Below are 21,718 nucleotides of genomic sequence, written 5' to 3' on the forward strand. Positions count from 1 at the left end.
TGAAGGTCTATTTCTAGGCTTTCTATTCTGTTAGATTGAGGATTATTGTGTCTTTTTGGAGAACTGACCCCTTTATCATTAAATAATGCCCCTGTTTATCCCTGTTAACTTTCCTTGCTTTAAAATGGGCTCTGTCTGAAAGTAATATAACTCCTCTGCTCTCTTTTAATTAGTGTGTGCATGGTATATCTTTCTCCGTTCATTTATTTTGATCTCTATGTGTCTTTATATTTAAAATGTTTTTTTGTAGATGGCATATAGTTGGGTCTTATGTTTTTGATGCATTCTAACAATCTGTCTTTTAATTAATTGGGACGTTGATGTTTAAAGTGATTTTGATTATCTTCATTGGTGTATCTGATCTTTGTGTATCTGTGGTTTGGTATCTGACATTGATTGGGTGGAAATTCTGAATCATTATTATTTCAGATATTCCTTCTGGTCCTTTCTTCTCCTTCTGGTATTCCCATTACACGTATATTACACTTTTTGTAGTTGTCCCATGGTCTTGGATATTGTGGGGTATTTTTGTTGTTGTTTTGTTTATTTGTTTGCTTTCAGTTTTTTTTCTCTTTGCTTTTCAGTTTTGGAGATTTCTATTGAAATATCATCAGACTCAGAGATTTTCTCCTCAGTTGTATCCAGTCTACTAATAAGCCCAGCAAAGGCATTCTTCATCACTGTTACAGTATTTTTTATCTCTAGCATTCTTTTTTAGTTCTTCCTTAGAATTTCCATTTTTCTGCTTACATTGCTGATCTCTTCTTGCATGTTGTCTACCTTATCCATCAGAGCCCTTAGCATATTAATCATAGTTGTTTTAAATTCCTAGTCTGATAATCTCAATATTCCAGACATATTTGAGTCTGGTTATGATGCTTGCTGTGTCTCTTCAAATTGTGTATTTTTGCTTTTTGGTATGCTTTGTAATTTTTTCTTGATAGCCAGACATGATGTACTGGATAAAAGGAACTGCTATAACTAGTCCTTTGGTAATGTGGGCATAGGGTGTGGAGGGAAAGGAAGTGTTCCTAGTCCTATGACTAGGTCTCAGTCCATTAGAGAGCCTGTGCCCCTGGACAGTGTACTTCACAAGTGTTTCTCAATTTTTTCTTCCCCTCAGGTGGGAGAGGATGGCTGGAGGTGGCTGGAGTTGGGTATTTGCCTTCCCTGTGGTCAGCTGGCTCTGGTATTACTCCAGTGGCTTAGACTCCTCTGAAATAACTTCTTCTGAGGCAGACCTTCTTATAAAGAACAGAATGCTCTGATGCATTTCACCTTGGTTCCTTTTCCTTTCCTCCTACTGGAAATGCCAGGTGATTTTTCTCTGACATTCACTGAGAACCAGGTTGAGTTCCAGGAGGTAACATTCACAAAAGTGTGGGGAATCCACTATGTCTAGGTCCACCTAGAGTTTTTTAAGTCTTTTCTTGTCCGCACTGAGCCTCCAACAATTGGTCATTGTGATCCTCTGGTTCTCCCTTTCTGTTTCTCCATGTTGCGGGCAGTGGTTTGCTTGTTGACATCACTCCTCTGATGGATCTGGGGAGAGTAGTTGATTTTTCAATTTTTAAGCTTTTTACTTATTTTTAGGACAGTCTGGCAACTTCTAAGCCCCTTACATGCTGGACTGGAAACCAGAAGTCTCCCCATCATCTTTTGACTACCTTTCCTATAATGGAGAAAATCCCCACATTACAAGGCCTGCCTGCTAGAACATATGAGTCAAAACTCAGTTCCCATCTTTCCCTGCAGCTAGGGCACAAGCATGTGATCTAGCTTTGCCAGTTGGATGCTCATGTGTGACTTTGATTTGGAAGACGGCAACACAAGGAAGCAGCTTGTGTGTGAAATTTCCATTTCGGCTGACATGATAGGCAGCCTAGGCAACCTGCTTTTGTTGTGGGATTGGAGGTACGTTTCTCATCAGGTGATTCTGGGATAGTTTTGGGCATCACTGGTGGTGCCTTAGCCTTAAGCTGATTCTCCAGGCTTCCCAACATGACTGTCATCATCCAATAGAATTTTAATATACTGTTCTTCTCCTTAGCCTGTTACCTTTTATTGCTTATTTCTAAGTTGGATACATGTTGGACCTACCTCCTCGTCTTCCTTTCGTATTGGGGATTAGAAATATCATATAACTGTGTTTACAGCTTACATTTTTTAAGAGTAGCTATTAATCACTACCAACCTTATGTATCATTTTAGGATTCACAGAGCACTTTTTCTTCATTCTAATGAATCCTTAAGATAACTTTATGAAACAGATACGTAGATTTTGTCATTTTGCCCTTTTTATAGATGAGGAAACTAAAACTTGGAGATGTTAACTGACTTGTCCAAGATCACCAAGTTAGCAATACATTGGAACCCAAATCTTTACTCTAAACGTGGTGATGTTTGCTTATGACAGGGTGAGCAAGCATCTTTTTCACCATAAGGAGTTGAAAATATAAACAGACAAATGTCTATTTCAGAAAAGACTTACACTGCCTCTTGTCAAATTTTTAGTCTTGGGAACATTTACTGGAATGTTAGCTTTAGCTTAATAACAATAATAATAAAATCTAAAATTAGAGCATTTAAAGTTATTTTGACCTAACAGAACCCACAGCTAAAATACCACCATTCATTTCTTAACTGCTGTACTCTTCTTCATACAGAATTTTAATGGTGATGGCTTTATTACTGTTTAATGTTTGTCTACAACATTTTACAAGCTACTGAATCGTTCTGATAAATATCTCCAGCATCCCTGAAATTACCCACTTGCATAATTACTCAGCAGGTTAACATTTGTGGTGTCTGGTGCTTTATAAGTAAACTGTTGAGTGATATGGACATTTGAGAGTTGATTACACAGTAAGGTTGTGCTTTGAAGAATGCTTAACATGGCATTTTGTCTGTATATTAATTTATATTTCAGTAACTTTTTTATAATGACTGCTCTTCATTTATTTATTTATTTTTTAACATCTTTATTGGAGTATAATTGCTTTACAATGGTGTGTTACTTTCTGCTTTATAACAAAGTGAATCAGCTATACATATATCCCCATATCTCTTCCCTCTTGCGTCTCCTTCCCTCCCACCTTCCCTATCCCACCCCTCTAGGTGGTCACAAAGCACCGAGCTGATCTCCCTGTGCTATGTGGCTGCTTCCCACTAGCTATCGGTTTTACATTAGGTAGTGTATATATGTACATGCCACTCTCTCACTTTGTCCCAGCTTACCCTTCCCCCTCCCCGGGTCCTCAAGTCCATTCTCTACTATGTCTGCATCTTTATTCCCATCCTGCCCTTAGGTTCTTCATGACCATTTTTTTTTTTTTTTAGATTCAATATATATGTGTTAGCATACTGTATTTGTTTTTCTCTTTCTGACTTACTTCACTCTGTACGACAGACTCTAGGTCCATCCATCTGACTACAAATAAGTCAATTTTGTTTCTTTTTATGGCTGAGTAATATTCCATTGTATATATGTGCCACATCTTCTTTATCCATTCATCTGTTGATGGACACTTAGGTGCTTCCACATCTTGGCTATGGTAAATATAGCTGCAATGAACATTGTGGTGCATGACTCTTTTTGAATTATGGTTTACTCAGGGTATATGCCCAGTAGTGGAATTGCTGGGTCGTATGGTAGTTCTATTTTTAGGTTTTCAAGGATCCTCCATACTGTTCTCCACAGTGGCTGTATCAATTTACATTCCCACCAACAGTGCAAGAGGATTCCCTTTTCTCTACACCCTCTCCAGCATTTATTGTTTGTAGATTTTTTGATGATGGCCATTCTGACTGGTGTGAGATGATATCTCATTGTACTTTTGATTTGCATTTCTCTAATGATTAATGATGCTGAGCATTCTTTCATGTGTTTATTGGCAATCTGTATATCTTCTTTGGAGAAATGTCTGTTTAGGTCTTCTGCCCATTTTTGGATTGGGTTGTTTGTTTTTTTGATATTGAGCTGCATGAGCTGCTTTTACATTTTGGAGATTAATCCTTTGTCAGTTGCTTCGTTTCAAATATTTTCTCCCATTCTGAGGGTTGTCTTTTGGTCTTGTTTATGGTTTCCTTTGCTGTGCAAAAGCTTTTGAGTTTCATTAGGTCCCATTTGTTTACTTTGTTTTTATTTCTATTTCTCTAGGAGGTGGGTCAAAAAGGATCTTGCTGTGATTTATGTCATCGAGTGTTCTGCCTATGTTTTCCTCTAAGAGTTTGATAGTGTCTGGCCTTTCATTTAGGTCTTTAATCCATTTTGAGTTTATTTTTGTGTATGCTGTTAGGAAGTGTTCTAATTTCATTCTTTTACATGTAGCTGTCCAGTTTTCCCAGCACCACTGATTGAGGAGGCTGTATTTTCTCCATTGTATATTCTTGTTTCCTTTATCAAAGATAAGGTGCGTGGGTTTATCTCTGGGCTTTCTATCCTGTTCCATTGATCTATAATTCTGTTTTTATGCCAGTACCATACTGTCTTGATTATTGTAGCTTTGTAGTATAGTCTGAAGTCAGGGAGCCTGACTCGTCCAGCTCCATTTTTCTTTGGGTATTCTCAAGATTGCTTTGGGTATTTGGGGTCTTTTGTGTTTCCATACAAATTGTGAAATTTTTTGTTCTAGTTCTGTGAAAAATGCCATTGGTAGTTTGATAGGGATTGCATTGAATCTGTATATTACTTTGGGTAGTATAGTCATTTTCACAATGTTGATTCTTCCAATCCAAGAACATGGTCTATCTCTCCATCTGTTTGTATCATCTTTCATTTCTTTCATCAGTGTCTTATTTATTCAAAGGTATTTTATTCTTTTTGTTGCAGTGGTAAATGGGAGTATTTCCTTAATTTCACTTTTAGATTTTTCATCATTAGTGTATAGGAATGCCAGAGATTTCTGTGCATTAATTTTGTATACTGCTACTTTACCAAATTCATTGATTAGCTCTAGTAGTTTTCTGGTAGCATCTTTAGGATTCTCTATGTATAGTATCATGTCATCTGCAAACAGTGACAGCTTTACTTCTTCTTTTCTGATTTGCATTCCTTTTATTTCTTTTTCTTCTCTGATTGCTGTGGCTAAAACTTCCAAAACAATGTTGAATAATAGTGGTGGAGTGGGCAACCTTGTCTTGCTCCTGATCTTAGTGGAAATGGTTTCAGTTTTTCACCACTGAGGACTATGTTGGCTGTGGGTTTGTCATATATGGCCTTTATTATGTTGAGGTAAGTTCTCTCTATGCCTACTTTCTGGAGGATTTTTATCATAAATGGGTTTTGAATTTTGTTGAAAGCTTTTTCTGCATCTATTGAGATGATCATATTGTTTTTATTCTTCAATTTGTTAATATGGTGTATCACATTGATTGATTTGCGTATATTGAAGAATCCTTGCATTCCTGGGATAAACCCCACTTGATCATGGTGTATGATCCTTTTAATGTGCTGTTGGATTCTGTTTGCTAGTATTCTGTTGAGGATTTTTGCATCTATGTTCATCAGTGATATTGGCCTGTAGTTTTTTTTTTTTTTTTACGTTACGCGAGCCTCTCACTGCTGTGGCCTCTCCCCCCGCGGAGCACAGGCTCCGGACGCGCAGGCCCAGCGGCCATGGCTCACGGGCCCAGCCGCTCCGCGGCATGTGGGATCCTCCTGGACCGGGGCACGAACCCGCGTCCCCTGCATCGGCAGGCGGACTCCCAACCACTGCGCCACCAGGGAAGCCCTGGCCTGTAGTTTTGTTTCTTTGTGACATCTTCGTCTGGTTTTGATATCAGGGTGATGATGGCCTCATAGAATGAGTTTGGGAGTGTTCCTCCCTCTTCTATATTTTGGAAGAGTTTGAGAAGGATAGGTGTTAGCTCTTTTCTAAATGTTTGCTATAATTCGTCTGTGAAGCCTTCTGGTCCCGGGCTTTTGTTTGTTGGAAGATTTTTAATCACAGTTTCAATTTCAGTGCTTGTGATTGGTATGTTTATATTTTCTGTTTCTTCCTGGTTCAGTCTTGGATGGTTGTGCTTTTCTAAACATTTGTCCATTTCTGCCAGGTTGTCCATTTTATTGGCACATAGTTGCTTGTAGTCATCTCTCATGATCCTTCGTATTTCTGCAGTGTTAGTTGTTCTTTTTCATTTCTAATTCTGTTGATTTGAGTCTTCTCCCTTTTTTTCATAAAGAGCCTGCCTAATGGTTTATCAATTTTGTTTATCTTCTCAAAGAAGCAGCTTTTAGTTTTATTGATCTTTGCTATTGTTTCCTTCATTTCTTTTTTCATTTATTTCTGATCTGATCTTTATGATTTCTTTCCTTCTGCTAACTTTGGGGTTCTTTTGTTCTTCTTTCTCTAATTGCTTTAAGTGTAAGGTTAGGTTTTTTATTTGAGATGTTTCTTGTTTCTTGAGGTAGGATTGTATTGCTATAAACTTCCCTCTTAGAACTGCTTTTGCCACATCCCATAGGTTTTGGGTCGTCATGTTTTCATTGTCATTTGTTTCTAGGTATTTTTTTATTTCCTCTTTGATTTATTCAGTGATCTCTTGGTTATTAAGTAGTGTATTGTTTAGCCTCCATGTGTTTGTATTTTTTACAGATTTATTCCTGTAATTGATATCTAGTCTCATAGCCTTGTGGTCACAAAAGATACTTGATACGATTTCAATTTTCTTAAATTTACCAAGGCTTGATTTGTGACCCAAGATATGATCTATCCTGGAGAATGTTCCATGAGCACTTGAGAAGAAAGTGTATTCTGTTGTTTTGGATGGAATGTCCTATAAATATCAATTAACTCCATCTTGTTTAATGTATCATTTAGAGCGTGTGTTTCCTTATTTATTTACATTTTGGATGATCTGTCCATTGGTAAAAGTGGGGTGTTAAAATCCCCTACTGTGGGTTGAGAATCTGCCTGCCAATGCAAGAGACATGGGTTCGAGCCCCAGTCTGGGAAGATCCCACATGCAACGGAGCAACTAGGCCCATGAGCCACAACTAATGAGCCTGCGCGTCTGGAGCCTGTGCTCTGCAACAAGAGATGCTGCGACAGTGAGAGCCCCACGCACCGCGATGAACAGTGGCCCCTGCTCGCTGCAACTAGAGAAACCCCTCGCACAGAAGCGAAGACCCAACACAGCCAAAAATAAATAAATAATTGATTTTTTAAAAATCCCCTACTACGATTGTGTTACTGTCGATTTCCCCTTTTATGGCTGTTAGCATTTGCCATATGTTTTGAGGTGCTTCTATGTTGGGTGCATAAATATTTACAATTGTTATATCTTCTTCTTGGATTGATCCCTTGATCATTTTGTAGTGTCCCTCTTTGTCTCTTGTAATAATCTTTATTTTAAAGTCTATTTTGTCTGATATAAGAATTGCTACTCCAGCTTTCTTTTGATTTCCATTTGCATGGAATATCTTTTTCCATCCCCTCACTTTCAGTCTGTATGTGTCCCTAGGTCTGAAGTGGGTCTCTTGTAGACAGCATATAGATGGGTCTTGTTTTTTTAACCATTCAGCCAGTCTATGTCTTTTGGTGGGAGCATTTAATCCATTTACATTTAAGGTAATTATCGATATGTACGTTCCTATTACCATTTTCTTAATTGTTTGGGGTTTTATTTTGTAGGTCTTTTCCTTCTCTTGTGTTTCCTGCCTAGAGAAGTTCCTTTAGCATTTGTTGTAAAGCTGGTTTTGTGGTGCTGTGTTCTCTTAGCTTTTGCTTGTTTGTAAAGGTTTTAATTTCACCATCGAATCTAAATGAGATCCTTGCTGGGTAGAGTAATCTTGGTTGTAGGTTTTCCCTTTCATCACTTTAAATATGTCCTCCCACTCCTTTGTGGCTTGCAGAGTTTCTGCTGAAGGATCAGCTGTTAACCTTATGGGGGTTCCCTTGTATGTTATTTGTTTTTCCCTTACTGCTTTTAATATTTTTTCTTTGCATTTAATTTTGCATAGTTTGATTAAATGTGTCCTGGCATGTTTCTCCTTGGATTTATCCTGTATGGGACTCTCTGCACTTCCTGGACTTGATTAACTATTTCTTTTCCCATATTAGGGAAGTTTTCAGCTAATAATCTCTTCAAATATTTTCTCAGTCCCTCTCTTTCTCTCTTCTTCTTCTGGGACCCCTATAATTCGAATGTTGGTACATTTAATGTTGTCCCAGAGGTCTCTGAGACTGTCCTCAATTCTTTTCATTCTTTTTTCTTTAATCTGCTCTGCAGTAGTTATTTCCACTATTTTATCTTCTAGGTCACTTATCCGTTCTTCTGCCTCAGTTATTCTGCTATTGATTCCTTCTAGAGAATTTTTAATTTCATTTATTGTGTTGCTCATCATTTTTTGTTTGCTCTTTAGTTCTTCTAGTTCCTTGTTAAACGTTTCTTGTATTTTTTCCATTCTATTTCCAAGATTTTTGGATCATCTTTACTATCATTATTCTGAATTCTTTTTCAGGTACACTGCCTGTTTCCTCTTCATTTGTTTGGTCTGGTGGGTTTTTACCTTGCTCCTTCATCTGCTGTGTGTTTCTCTGTCTTCTCATTTTGCTTAACTTACTGTCTTCGGGGTCTCCTTTTAGCAGGCTTCAGGTTTGTAGTTCCCGTTGTTTTTGGTGTCTGCCCCCAGTGGCTAAGGTTGGTTCAGTGGGTTGTGTAGGCTTCCTGGTGGAGGGGCCTAGTGCCTGTATTCTGGTGGCTGAGGCTGGATCTTGTCTTTCTGGTGGGCAGGTCCATGTCTGGTGGTGTGTTTTGGGGTGTCTGTGACCTTATTATGATTTTAGGCAGGCTCTCTGCTAATGGGCTGGGTTGTGTTCGTGTCTTGCTGGTTGTTTGGCATGCGGTGTCCAGCACTGTAGCTTGCTGGTCGTTGAGTGGAGCTGGGTCTTAGGTTGAGATGGAGATCTCTGGGAGACTTTTGCCATTTGATATTACATGGAGCTGGGAGGTCTCTGGTGGACCAATATCCTGAACTTGGCTCTCCCACCTCAGAGGCACAGGCCTGACGCCCAGCCGGAGCACCAAGACCCTGTAATCCACACGGCTCAGAATAAAAGGGAGAAAAAAGGAAAGAAAGAAAAAATAAAGTTATTAAAATAAAAAATAAACGATAATTATTAAGAAAAAATTTAAAGTAATGAAATAAAAGAAAGAATGAAAGAGAGAAGAGACCAAGCAAACCAAAAAACAAATCCACCAATGATAACAAACGCTAAAAACTATACTAAAGAATCCAAGAAAAACCAAAAAAATGGACAGACATAACCCTAGGACAAATGGTAAAAGCACAGCTATGCAGACAGAATCACATGCAGAAGCATTCACATACTCACAAAAAGAGAAAAAGAGAAAAACATATGTATATCGTTTCTCCCAAACTCCACCTCCTCAATTTGGGATGATTCGTTGCCTATTCAGGTATTCCACAGATGCAGGTACCTCATGTTGATTGTGGAGATTTAATCCGCTGCACCTGAGGCTGCTGGGAGAGATTTCCCTTTCTCTTTGTTCACACAGCTCCCGGGATTCATCTTTGGATTTGGCCCCGCCTCTGCGTGTAGGTCGCCTGAGGGCGTCTGTTCTTCGCTCAGACAGGACAGGGTTAAAGGAGCAGCTGATTCGGAGGCTCTGGCTCACTCAGGCCGGGGGGGGGGGGGGGGGGGGGGGGGAGTGTACGGAGTGCGTGGCGAGCCTGCGGGGGAGGGGCCCGTAGTGCGCGGCGAGCCTCTGAGGGAGGGGCACGGAGTGCGGGGCGGGTCTGCGTCGGCAGAGGCCGCCATGATGTTGCACCAGCCTGAGGCGCGCCGTGCGTTCTCCCGGGGAAGTTGTCCCTGGATCCCGGGACCCTGGCAGTGGCGGGCTGGAGAGGCTCCCCGGAAGGGAGGTGTGGAGAGTGACCTGTGCTCGCACACAGGCTCTTTGGTGGCGGCAGCAGCAGCGTTAGCGTCTCATGCCCGGCTCTGGGGTCCGCGCTCTTAGGCGCGGCTCACGCCAGTCTCTGGAGCTCCTTTAATCAGCGCTCTTAATCCCCCCCTCCCCGCGCACTGCAAAACAGAAAGAGGCAAGAAAAAGTCTCTTGCCTCTTCGGCAGCTCCAGACATTTTCCGGGACTCCCTCCCGGCTAGCCGTGGTGCACTAACCCCTTCAGGTTGTGTTCACGCCGCTAGTCCTCTCCTTGCGCTCTGACCGAAGCCCGAGCCTCAGGTTCCAGCCCCGCCCGCCCCGGCGGGTGAGCAGACAAGCCTCTCGGACTGGTGAGTGCTGGTCGGCGCCAATCCTCTGTGCGGGCATCTCTCCGCTTTGTCCTCCGCACCCCTGTTGCTGTGCTCTCCTCCGTGGCTCTGAAGCTTCTCCCACCCCTCCGCCACCCGCAGTCTCCGCCCGCGAAGGGGCTTCCTAGTGTGTAGAAACCTTTCCTCCTTCACGGCTTCCTCCCACTGGTGCTGGTCCCGTCCCTATTCTTTTGTCTCTGTTTATTCTTTTTTCTTTTGCCCTACCCAGGTACATGGGGGAGTTTCTTGCCTTTTGGGAGGTCTGAGGTCTCCTGCCGGCGTTCAGTAGGTGTTTTGTAGGAGTTGTTAAACACGTAGATGTATTTCTGATGTATTTGTGGGGGAGGAACGTGATCTCCACGTCTTACTCTTCTGCCTTCTTGAAGCTCGGATCTGCTTTTCATTTATTAGAATGTAGGGAAACTGTAGGATGAGGAATGAGTGACTCACTGAAGTCAATGAAGAATTATTTTTCTTAAATGTGATGAGACCTCTCTTTCTTTTTTTCTTCTCCAGTTAATGGTAACTGTGTTTGGGGGCAATTTCTTTTAGAGTTACTGATTGTATCAGTCAAGGTTCACTTGCAGAGCACAGAATTCACGCTTTATCTCTCTGGTTTTCCTTGCCATACTTCCCACTGCCCCCCTTTTAAACCAGTCATTGAAGTTATGTTATTTTTGGCTGTTTTTATTTTTGTATTTGGGATGTACCTAGCTAGTATATGTGTTTTGCAAATGCTATTGCTGTTATTTATAATGTTTCTCTTATCAAAAATTTTACATATTCAGTGTTCTTCAGATTCTGCCCCGTGGAACATAGGTTTGGGGAATTGACCTGAAATTTCTATACTGTCTTTAAACAAAGGTTAACTTCTCCCAGTTTATGGAAAAACATATACTGCATAGTTTCTCCAGTTCTCCCCCCCTTCTCCCTTAACCTCCACTTGGTGTGAATGTTATGTGCTTCTGTATAAAATTCTCTATTGAATTAAGTAGTAAATGGTGGTAATTCATAGTCATCTGCCAATAATCCTTTTTCTTCTCGGTGATTTACTCCCTATGTTTGAAAATTACTTTATTTAAATCTCTTGATATAAATATTTTGTTTTAATGGTGGCATCTATTCTTATAAACGCAAATTCAGAAGAGTAATGATAAAGCAAATCAGGCAGTCAGATTGTAAGAATAGTATCTGTAAATATTTACATGCTGTTAGTATATGAGAAATATATACATGTATATAAAACAATGAAAATCAGCCTTTTGGAAAAAATCTAGAGTTTCGTGAATCTTCTGAGAAGCCCAATGAACTAAGGATTGTCAGGTGATGCAACGTGCGCTTGCTGAGCAGGTGTTCTGAGTTGGCTTAAAAAGGGAGGCTACGTTTCTTGGCTCCCTTTTTCCAGTTCACAGAACTTGCTAGCTCCTGGTTTTGCCACCAGGTAGACTCCATGTCAGTACCCCTTCAGAACGCTGGCATGTCTAACTGTAACTTAAGTGTAACTGTAACTTAACTGTAACTATGAAGTGTTCTGTACACATCAGGTGACCTGACTTAAAAGTGCTGGGCCACTATATGGATTGTTTTCTCCTGTGCCTTCCACCCTGGGAGAGTTACAGAGTGAAAGCTTTCTTTCTCTCACAGAGGTGTAGTCCTGGTGGTGCATTTTGGGATTAGTAAGTAAAAGAACGCTGTGGGAATTTAGGGCGGGGGAAGTTCACTCTGAAACTGTGTTGCCCAGGGAAGGCTTTATGAAGTATGTGGCATGGTGAATTAATTTGATTTTAAAGGATGTGTTATTCAGATGGAGCAAGAATAGTTCACTTTGTGGAAACTTACCTTTGCTTTTTTAAAAGGAAACCCAATTAAGTGCTGAGGGTCACCATAGGCCTTTTAAAAAACTGTTACGGTCTTGAGATGTAGAACTCGAAGGGAATTTCTTTGCTCTTAAAGGAGAGGATAGAGGCATTTCATGCTGGCTCATCTTCTCCAATAGTGTTTGTCCTACGCCACCTTTCTCAGAATATAGACCCAAAGGGAGGGGATCTTCTGAGACTCTTAGCACTATCATCAATCATAGGTTGGTTAGCAGTCTCTTTTCTTCTCGTTAATTGAACAGCAAAGAACACTCACTAATTGAGGATTTTAAAGAGATTACAAATTCTTCTGGATAAAAATAGCATTGGTGGTTACAAGTACTCAGCTGAAGTTAAGAGTTATCAGTCTTGCTTTGGGAAACAAGGTGACCAACTAACTGGTTTCAGGAAAACTACCTCTCCTATTCCAGTGATTAGTTAATAAAATTATTCCTGACAGTGGCAGGCCAAGAAGCTCAGGCAGTTACATATTTCGAGACAGAGAACCCATTGTCCAAAGGTCTCAGAAGAGCCTTTGCAAACACACAGAAAGGATTTAGAACAATTTGCATAAATCTCCCCATGGATAGCGACATGGCTCCAGTATTGGGGTGGTTCCAGGAACCCCTCCTTGGCTGTATCGTGGGGTGACGCTGTGCTTGGTGAGAACTCAGTCTCCTGACGGTTTTTGCCAGCAGGATGGGGTGATGGGACGCTGAATAAGCCTACTGTTTGGTTCCACATAAGGACTCTTTTGTGTTGGCCTGGGGCAGCCATATTCAAGTTTGTCTTCTTTTTCCCCAATGATGTTTTTGGACTTTGTGGGCTGGAGAATTAAGCACAACACCTATTCTGAGCTAATCTGTCAGACTTTGCTCTGAAAGCTAACCATAGCCCCTTGTATTCTAGAATGTGGTAAATAATAGTCATACATATGGAGACTTAGGCTTTTTTTTTTCGTTGAAGTATAGTTGATTTACATTATTAGTTTCAGGTGTACAGCGTTGCTATTCAACATTTTTTATAGATTATACTCCGTTTAAAGTTATTACAAAACAGTGGTTATATTTCTCAGTGCTGTATAATTGGAGACTTCTGGTTTCTTAAAAGTAGGGGAGAGGAGGAGACTGCTTGGCATGACCAGATAGCTGGGCATTCACACCTGTCCATTGTGGAACTGTGGGAAGTAATTCCCTTCTGTTAATATTGTTTGCCTTGCTCACTAACTTCTCTAAGAACTATGTTCTCTTACATAGTTAACGAACAAGTTGTACTTTAATATTGGCCTATGAAAGGTGTGGGTCACTCTGGAGTGTAGTTTAAAATGCCAGGTGGTTACAAATGTGTTTCAACTTTTCTTTTTTTCTTACTCATTTTGGAAAAACAATGGTATATATTAAACACTACATATTAGGAGCTTTACTGGTTTCTTGCACGGAATGTTATCATTCTAGAAGCCACATAAGGAGTCTTAATTTAAAATCCAGAGAGTAGTTTATGCACTGGGGAAATTTAGTGCTTTAAGTGTAAAAATGAAATCCACTGATTTCTAACCTGGAGTTTATTTTCTTTCCGTCTGCTAGCTTGATTTCTCAGCTTTGTTCTAATAATACAAACATTTTTATGTTTATTTATAGGTGGCTTTAACCAAGAGAGCAGATCCAGCCGAACTTAGAACAATATTTTTGAAGGTCAGTATAAAGGAATCTGTTTTGTTTTTTGTTTGATTTGTGTTCTGTAACTTTGAAGATTATTTTTGAGCAGCTCTTGATTTCATTGTTATATTTAAAAAAAAATCCCGCAAAGTATCTTAAGACGTGTAAAAGAGATCCTTTACAGTTATATCTATTTTTAAAAATGTATCAGGTACTTGTAGGCGACTGTTTGTGATGGCTGCATTGTTTATGTTTTACTTTCTTTTGTCTCACACGGTATTAGGTATTGAAACAGAGTTGCCCGGGCGGCGGGGGGTGGGGGGGTGTTCCGGGGTGGGGGGCATTTAGTCTCACAACCCATTTACCTTTCCAGGGTTGACTTGTGCAGTTTGATGATACTAATACTTTTCCTCCTAAGAAGTTTAAAGCTCTTCGTAAACATCTTAGTAATCCTTCTTTCATCCAAAGGGGACCAGCCTTGTCTCTCCTTAGAGCATTGTTGTTGCTCTTATCATCATCATCTTCATCATATCATTTTACTTCAACTGTGGTGCCCTTGAGGAGGCCCCAGTATGAGTAATAATAGATACTACATCACAACAGACAGCACACAAGTTTACTTCCTCAGTTTCTTACGCTTGCACCTACTTTGTGATATTAGGCACTGAGTGATTAATACTCTAATAAAAGCCTACCTCAGGTCCCAAACACTGGACCACTTTTAAGGTTATTTAACTGGCAATGAAGTACTAAAAAAAGAAAGAAAAGGCCACTCTTGTAAAGAAAATTTTAAAAAATATATATGTGGACCTTTTCTAAACATGGTGAAAAGGTAGCTGTGCTATATATAAAGATGATCAAGCCTTCAAGTGAGGAACTTATTATACTGCTGTGTGTCAGATATATGGCTTAGGAAGTTATTAATTCTGTGAGCATCACTTTCCTCATCAAACTGTGTCACTATTAAAAAATTGAGGAATCAAGGAATTTGAATACTGATAGGATTATTTGATATTAAAGAATTGTTATTAATTGATTTTTTAGGCCAGGTAATGGTATTCTGAATATGGGAACTATAGAGTCTTTTTCATTTAGAGATGTACACTGAAGTATTTACAGATGAGATTATGATATCTGAGATTTGCTTTTAAATAACCCAGTTTTGGTGAGGTAGGAGAAATAAGTGGGCAGTATGATGGTAATTTTTGCAATTGAGAAATGGAATATTGGGTTTATTATACTATTCAATCTACTTTGTATATATTGATATATGAACATTTTCATAATGTCATAAAAATTCGTAAAGATTCAATGAAAAAACTTATTTGAAAGTGATATGCATTAGATATGCACGTGATGTGCATCAGATATCGATTCAGTAAATGCTTGAAATTAAATAATTCAAAAAAAGAGACGGACTCCAAGAGAAAATGGTTAAAAATATGAGCAAAATATGAGAAAAAAATTTATAAGGTGGATTGTATTATATATAAGAAAGCAGAATTCTTTATAAATTTGTTTTTTGCCCAGAAAGGTCAATACAGTGTAGAGATTCTAAGGTGGAAAAGAATTCTGGATAACGAAAGTCCAGAAAACAGAAACACATTTCCTTCTCACCTAGACTAGTGTTTGTTGCTGTGCACGTTGGGCCCCCCGTGATTGGGCTGAGGTGTGTATGAGTGAACCATAGACATTTTAAAGGTGTGTATTTAAGGTCTACTCTCATGAGGTAATTCTGGAAGACCCCTTGCAGAAGAGCACGTGAGTGGGTTGCTAAGGAGCCTAGAGAGATGCATACAACTGGTTAACTCTAGCTGGCAAAGTCATCATCATTCCTTGAACTCAGGATCTGTGTACTTCCCATCTTCTAAACCAGCAATAGCTGTGGGCATCCTTCTGACGGGAAATGGCAACAACTTAGAGTGTCTCAGGAGATGGTGCATCTTGGGTACTTACTGGTCTTTTGATGTGATCCAGTGCAAAGGTTCCGTGTAAAAGCCGTGCCCACCCTTTGATGGCACGTGGTGGCTGGTGAGGCTGGGTTAAGATTCTGCTTTGGAACAACGTATCTTTTTTCCAGCTGCCACATCTCAGTAGCAGGCAAGTCTTTACTGCAGACAAATGAGATTGGTCAGGTAGACCCAAGGAGGGTAGCAGTCCCTGCAGAGTTCTGGAGAGCCACCTGTGGGGCTTCTGCGTCAGCGGGCTGGAAGGCTGGGCTGGAACCTTTGGGACCAGATAGGGGAGTGCTGCCTTCTCTTGGCGTGGCTGGGACTACGTGGCTTTTGAGTGAGAGTTCCATATGACTTAGAGTCCGAGAGGATGATGTGGGGCAACTGTCCCCGAAGAAGACAGTGGTCAGCAGTTTCTGGAAGGGATTGTGGATCTGGCAGAGGTTCGGGTGATCTCATCAGCCTTGGGTAGTGTGGTACCAACACAAATCCACCTTGGCTCCGCACGCTGAGGAGCTCTTGTTTACTCTCTGCCGCAGACGCTGTTATGGGGGAAGAATAGGGAGAGAGGCGCCTGGGGGCTGGACCAGGCGTGTCTCTGCTGGGGCTGGGCTTTTCAGTTAAGCGCGGATCAGCAGTGAGCATGCTGTAAACCTGACTGCTTTGCTGACTTTCTATGACTCTTCCTGACTTTCCTTATTTATAAATATCCCAACCTTCTCTCTGCTAAACTAGTTAGATGATTCTTCTGTAGCTTAGGGGAGGTGGAGAGAAGCTTCACTGTACCCTTTGGACCAGATGTGCTGGTAACAGGGGAGTGGCAGCTGTGAAGAGCAGAGAGAGCTAGCAGAACCAAAACAGATAAGGAAAGAGGGGTCCTGGTGGGCTAAAATGGGCCCAATTCTGGCTTATTTTAGTTTTTTGAAAAGAATTAAAATCAATTCCACTTCGTTTTTTGAAGCTGCTTACTGTATGTTAAGTACAGTGTCAGGTGTTGGGGATATAAAGATGCATAAATCATGGCTCCTGCCCTTAACTATCTCACTGTGTGTGTGTTTAAGTGTAAAAAAATAATATGGTTGATCTGCATTATGTAGCATTAATTAGCAGGGAGATGATGTGGGGCTAATTACATCTTCCTAGAGAGGGTCATTAAAAGTTGCGGGAGGTGGTGATATCTGAGCTGGTATTTATCAGATGGAGAAGGTGGAGGAGGGTTGTGGAGCAAAGGAAGACTGTTCCAGGCAAAGGCAATAGCATGACCAAAGCAAAGAGCTCTAAGAGCTCCAGGTGTGTCAGTGGCCTGCAGCCTAGGGGCTTAGGCAATGGTACTAGAATGGTAGGCAGGGTGGAACTTGGCATAAAGCATCCCCAGCCTAAGGTGTTTGAATTTTTTTATGCAGGCTTTTCTAGTGATATGTGGCGGGTAATGTTTTGTCTGGATGTAGAAGTTGAGGTCTAGGTGTAGTCAGTTTTGTTTCTAACCTAAACGTTGACGTGGGGTTTTCCTCTGCCTAACACTTTCCGTGCTGTTTCATGTTAAACAGGTGTGTATTTGAGTGCTTACAGTTTAAATAAAACCCCATGGAAATTCGCAGTGAGTGGGATGTGCAGAAAAAGGAGACCAGATTTACAGGCATGCAGAAGGTAAAAAAAATCTTAAGTCAGCACAGTCAAGGGTCACTTGTGTGGTTAAAGCAAATGCCACAGGAAATGGGAGGAGGGAGCAGTCCCTGTGGTGGGGAGAGGTCAGAGAAGGCTCCTTGGAGAGGGAATTTGTGGAGCCCCAGGGTCGCGTGGGAGCTGGGCAGGCACTGAGGAGGGCAGCCGAGGCTTCTGGGAAACAGGACCACATTGGAGGGAAGGCCTGGAGGTGGGTTTGGGAGCAAACAGCCTCCAGATTGAAGGATTCCTGCTCATTCTTCAAATGTTTATTTAAATTCAACTCTGTGCCAAGGAGTCTGCCGAGTATTACAGTGTGTGGGTGACAAAATTAGAAAGAGAATTGGGAGTTTGCTATTTCTGCTAAACAATAGGAAGCCATTGAAGGTTTTCTGAGTTATCCAGCGACATGGAGTGTGGGTCTGAGATTTGATTGGTGCAGCAAGACCATGGGTTAGGCAGCGACGGATGTAATTGTGGTGTGAGACCCTAATAACTTGATGAGGGTTTTGGTAGCAGGGAGAATGGAGAACGGGCAAGTTAAAGACATTTTGAAGGACCATTTGGTTGAAAATGACCGATCTTTTATTCTTTGTCAACAAAAGCATAATATATACTTTAAAAAATGTTTGTAGGCAAAATTGGAAAAATAATTCCTTCTTTGAAAAACTTTTCTTATGACAAAACAGTTCCTATGTTTTGAAAAGTTAAAAGGCAGATGTGTATAAAGAAATGTAACTTGTGATCCATATATATTTATGTCTATATGTTTATATATACATGTATCCATTTCCCTCTCCCTGTTTCTTTGTCTCTGTATATGAATATAATTATTTTCCTTAACAGGAAATACCATTTTGTATCCATTTTTTCCCTCACCTAAGATGTTATGAATACCTTTTCCTATAATTGAAAGCATTTCTGCATTATTTTTATTGCTATCATATTACTGTATATGGCTGTTTTACCATAATTTATCTAGCCACTCCCTATTATTGGATGTTTAGTTGTCTTCTCTGCTCTGCTGTCATTAACAGCACTGTAATGAATACCCTTGAAACTACATTTTTGCATATAGCTAGCATTTTCTTAGGATAAATTCATAGAAGTGGCATCGTTGGATTAAAGAGTGGGTTTACAACACTTTACAACACTTTAAGGCTTTTGGTTCTTGGCAGACTGCCTTTCAAGAAGATTGTATCAGTACACGTTTTTGGGAGTATGGAAGTTTTCATTTCTCCACATTATGCCGTCAACTCAGATTATTTAAAAAAATACAGCAGCAGCAGTAAAAAACCTTTCTGCCAACTTGTTAGTTGAAAAATTGTATCTTCTTTTAAATTTTTATCAACAGTAACATATTTTTCTGTATTAACTTTGTGATAATTGTATTTAAAATTTTTTGTTATAATTTACAAATATACAGAAAATAGAGTAGTACAGTAAACACCCACATAACCACCACTTAATTTAAATTAATATCTGTCATATAGTTTCATATATGTATTTAATGATATATTTCAGTGTAAGTTAGCTGTCACCATGATTCAGCCGAAATACTTTGGCATACAGCTCCAAATAATAAGAACAGTTTCCCTCATGGCCATAATATATATCACTGTGCACTTAATGAAATTAATAGTAATTCCTTAATAACATAAAATACTTGATCCATATGCAAATTCTTAATTATACTTTATTCCACCCCTATAACAGGGAATCAGGGTGAAGAATGGTCAGACGTAGTGATCAGGTGTGCACAGCATTTCTCTGTGGCGAGAAAACAGTCAAGGAGAATTTGCCCTTCAGCCCTCAGATGTGAATGATTTGTGGCAAACATGGGTGGCTGGATGATTATAGTTCTGGTGTGTTCACAGTTGATAGACTATTTTGTTTAACCAGTGGTGAGCAGGCCAGTTAGGCCCCCTGGCCTCTGAGCAGACAGTGTAGTGACACATTCCTTTCCTTTGCTACTGTATTCATTGGGTGTTGGTGGTGCGTCTTCATGTTGACAGTTGGCTTATTAGTCAGGGTTCTCCAGAGAAACAACCAGTAGGAGATATCTCCATCTCTAGCTATTTATCTATCTAATGAGATTTATTGTGAGGAATTGGCTCACACCATCCATTTTAGAGGCTGAGAAGTCCCATGATATACTGTCTGTGGGCTAGAGACCCAGGAAAACCTGTGTTGTAATTCAGTCCCAGTCTGAAGGCCTGAGAACCAGGGGAGCTGATGATGTAAATCCCAGTCTGAGGGCCAGAGAAGACAGGTCCCAGCTCAAGTAATGGGGAAGGATAAAAGGTGTGAATTTTTCTTTCCTCCACCTTTTATTCTATTCGGTCCCCAATGGATTGGATGAAGCTCATCCATATTGGGGAGGAAAATCCACTTTACTGAGGCCACAGATTGAAATGTCACTCTCATCCAGAAACACCTTCACAGACACACCCAGAAACAATGATTAACCTGGGCACCTGTTGGCCAGTCAAGTTGACCCATAAAATTAACCATCACAAGTAGTATTATACTAGGTTGTGCAAGGAATCCTAAAAGCCTTCCCATTTTATAAGTATATATGTTTAATCATATTAAAACTTCCAAAAATTGTAAGGGAGAGAAGCTTCAGGTCATTTGTAAAATCTATTACCAAAGAAGGATTAAATAACATTTCAAAGATGTGGTAGCTGTAAGGTATAGTCCACTCCCCTGACAGGGACCCTCTTTCCATCAATCTAAGGAAAACCTTTGACATGTTTACTTTAATCACAGGCAGACCACCCCAGCCTTGGTGATGAGCTGATTTTTAAAACTGCAGAAAACTGTGTTCTTTGTGTCCAAATTAACATGTTCTTACATTTAAGGGATGACTTATCACCTCTAAAAAAATGAGGCAGGTAAAATATCTGAGATTTTTAAATGTCAGCTGTTTCTTGAGGGTTAAGTGAAGTGCACAAATCATAAACGTACAGCTCCATGCATGTTCACAAAGTGAGTACACCCAGGTGCCCGGCACCTCAGAAGCCCTCTGACGCCCTTCCTAGTTAATACCCGCTCCTTCCAAGAGTAACTAGTTGTCCGCCACCGTATATTAGTTTGCCTGGTTTTCAACTTTATATAAATAGAATAATACAATATGTATTCTTGTGTCTAGTGTCTTTCACTCTTGCTTTATTTGTAAGATTCATGCATGTTGTCATGTGTAGTTGGTATTAGTTTATTCCATTGTGTGAATATACCACAGTTCATTTAAATATTCTACTGTTGACATTTGAGTTATTTTCCATTTCTTCACTATTCAAAATAATGCTGCTGTGGGGTGGGACCAGCTTAGTGCTGTGGCCCCGATCCAACCCCTCTGGCCCCGATCCAGCCTCTACCCAAGGTACACACATGGGGGAAAGAGTGAAACCTGCACAGAAATGCACCCCTAAAGCCCTCAGGCCCTGGCCATGTCCCAAACCAAGGCAGAGACTGCTGTCATACCCAAGAGAAACCCAGCTCCCACCCCCAATAGAGCTGTGATGACCACTGAGTGGAGAAGCCCTGGCTTGCACATGGCTCTGGCTCTAGCCCCTCCAACTGCAGCTCCACCTCCTACCAAGGCGGTAGCTGCCAGTAAACCCTGGAGAAGATGCAGCCCGTGCTCACATCAGATCTTTCTGTCCCACCAAAGCCACTGGGCACGTGCAGACTGCATGTGGATGCTCCAAGGACACGCCTTCAAGGCCAGGAGAGGTAATTGTTTCACCTAATTTCATAGAGACAGAGAAAGTTAAACAAAATGAGAAGACAGAGGAAAACGTTTCAAATGAAAGAACAAGGGAAAAAGCCTGGAAAAAAACACTAATAAGTAATATTACTTGTTAAAGAGTTCAAAGCATTACAGAGATAAGTAATTTACTTGATAAAGAGTTCAAAGCATTAGTACTAAGACTCTTAACGGGGGAAAAGAATAGATGAACACAGTGAGAATTTTAATAAAGAACTAGAACATACAAAAAAAGAACCAGCCAGCACTGGAGAATATAATAACTGAAATGAAAAAAAAATACACTGGAGGGAATTAACAAGAGATGAGGTGATATAGAACATATAAGTGATCTGGAAGATAGAGTAATGGAAATTGCCCAATAAGAACAGCAAAAAGTAAAACATTGTAAAAAGTGAGGATAGTTTTAGGAACTTCTGGGACAACATCAGGTGTACTAACATTTGCATTTTAGGGGTCCCAGAAGGAGAAAAGAGAAAGGAGTAGAGAGGGTCTTTGATGAAATTATGGCTGAAAACTTCCCAGATATCCAGGTACAGGAAGC

At 40.4% G+C, this 21,718-nt stretch overlaps 1 protein-coding gene across 1 annotated transcript in view; it reads left to right on the plus strand.

Moving 5' to 3' along the window:
* SLC25A13 (solute carrier family 25 member 13) overlaps window positions 1-21,718 on the plus strand; it is a 203,568-nt gene that overhangs the window by 18,779 nt on the left and 163,071 nt on the right. Inside the window, 1 exon segment of the mRNA XM_079932120.1 lies at window positions 13,771-13,824. Within this exon segment, the coding sequence (XP_079788246.1) occupies window positions 13,771-13,824 (54 nt within the window).

This window comes from Stenella coeruleoalba (assembly GCF_951394435.1).
Source record: "Stenella coeruleoalba genome assembly, chromosome: 9".
Classification (NCBI taxonomy): Eukaryota; Metazoa; Chordata; class Mammalia; order Artiodactyla; family Delphinidae; genus Stenella; species Stenella coeruleoalba.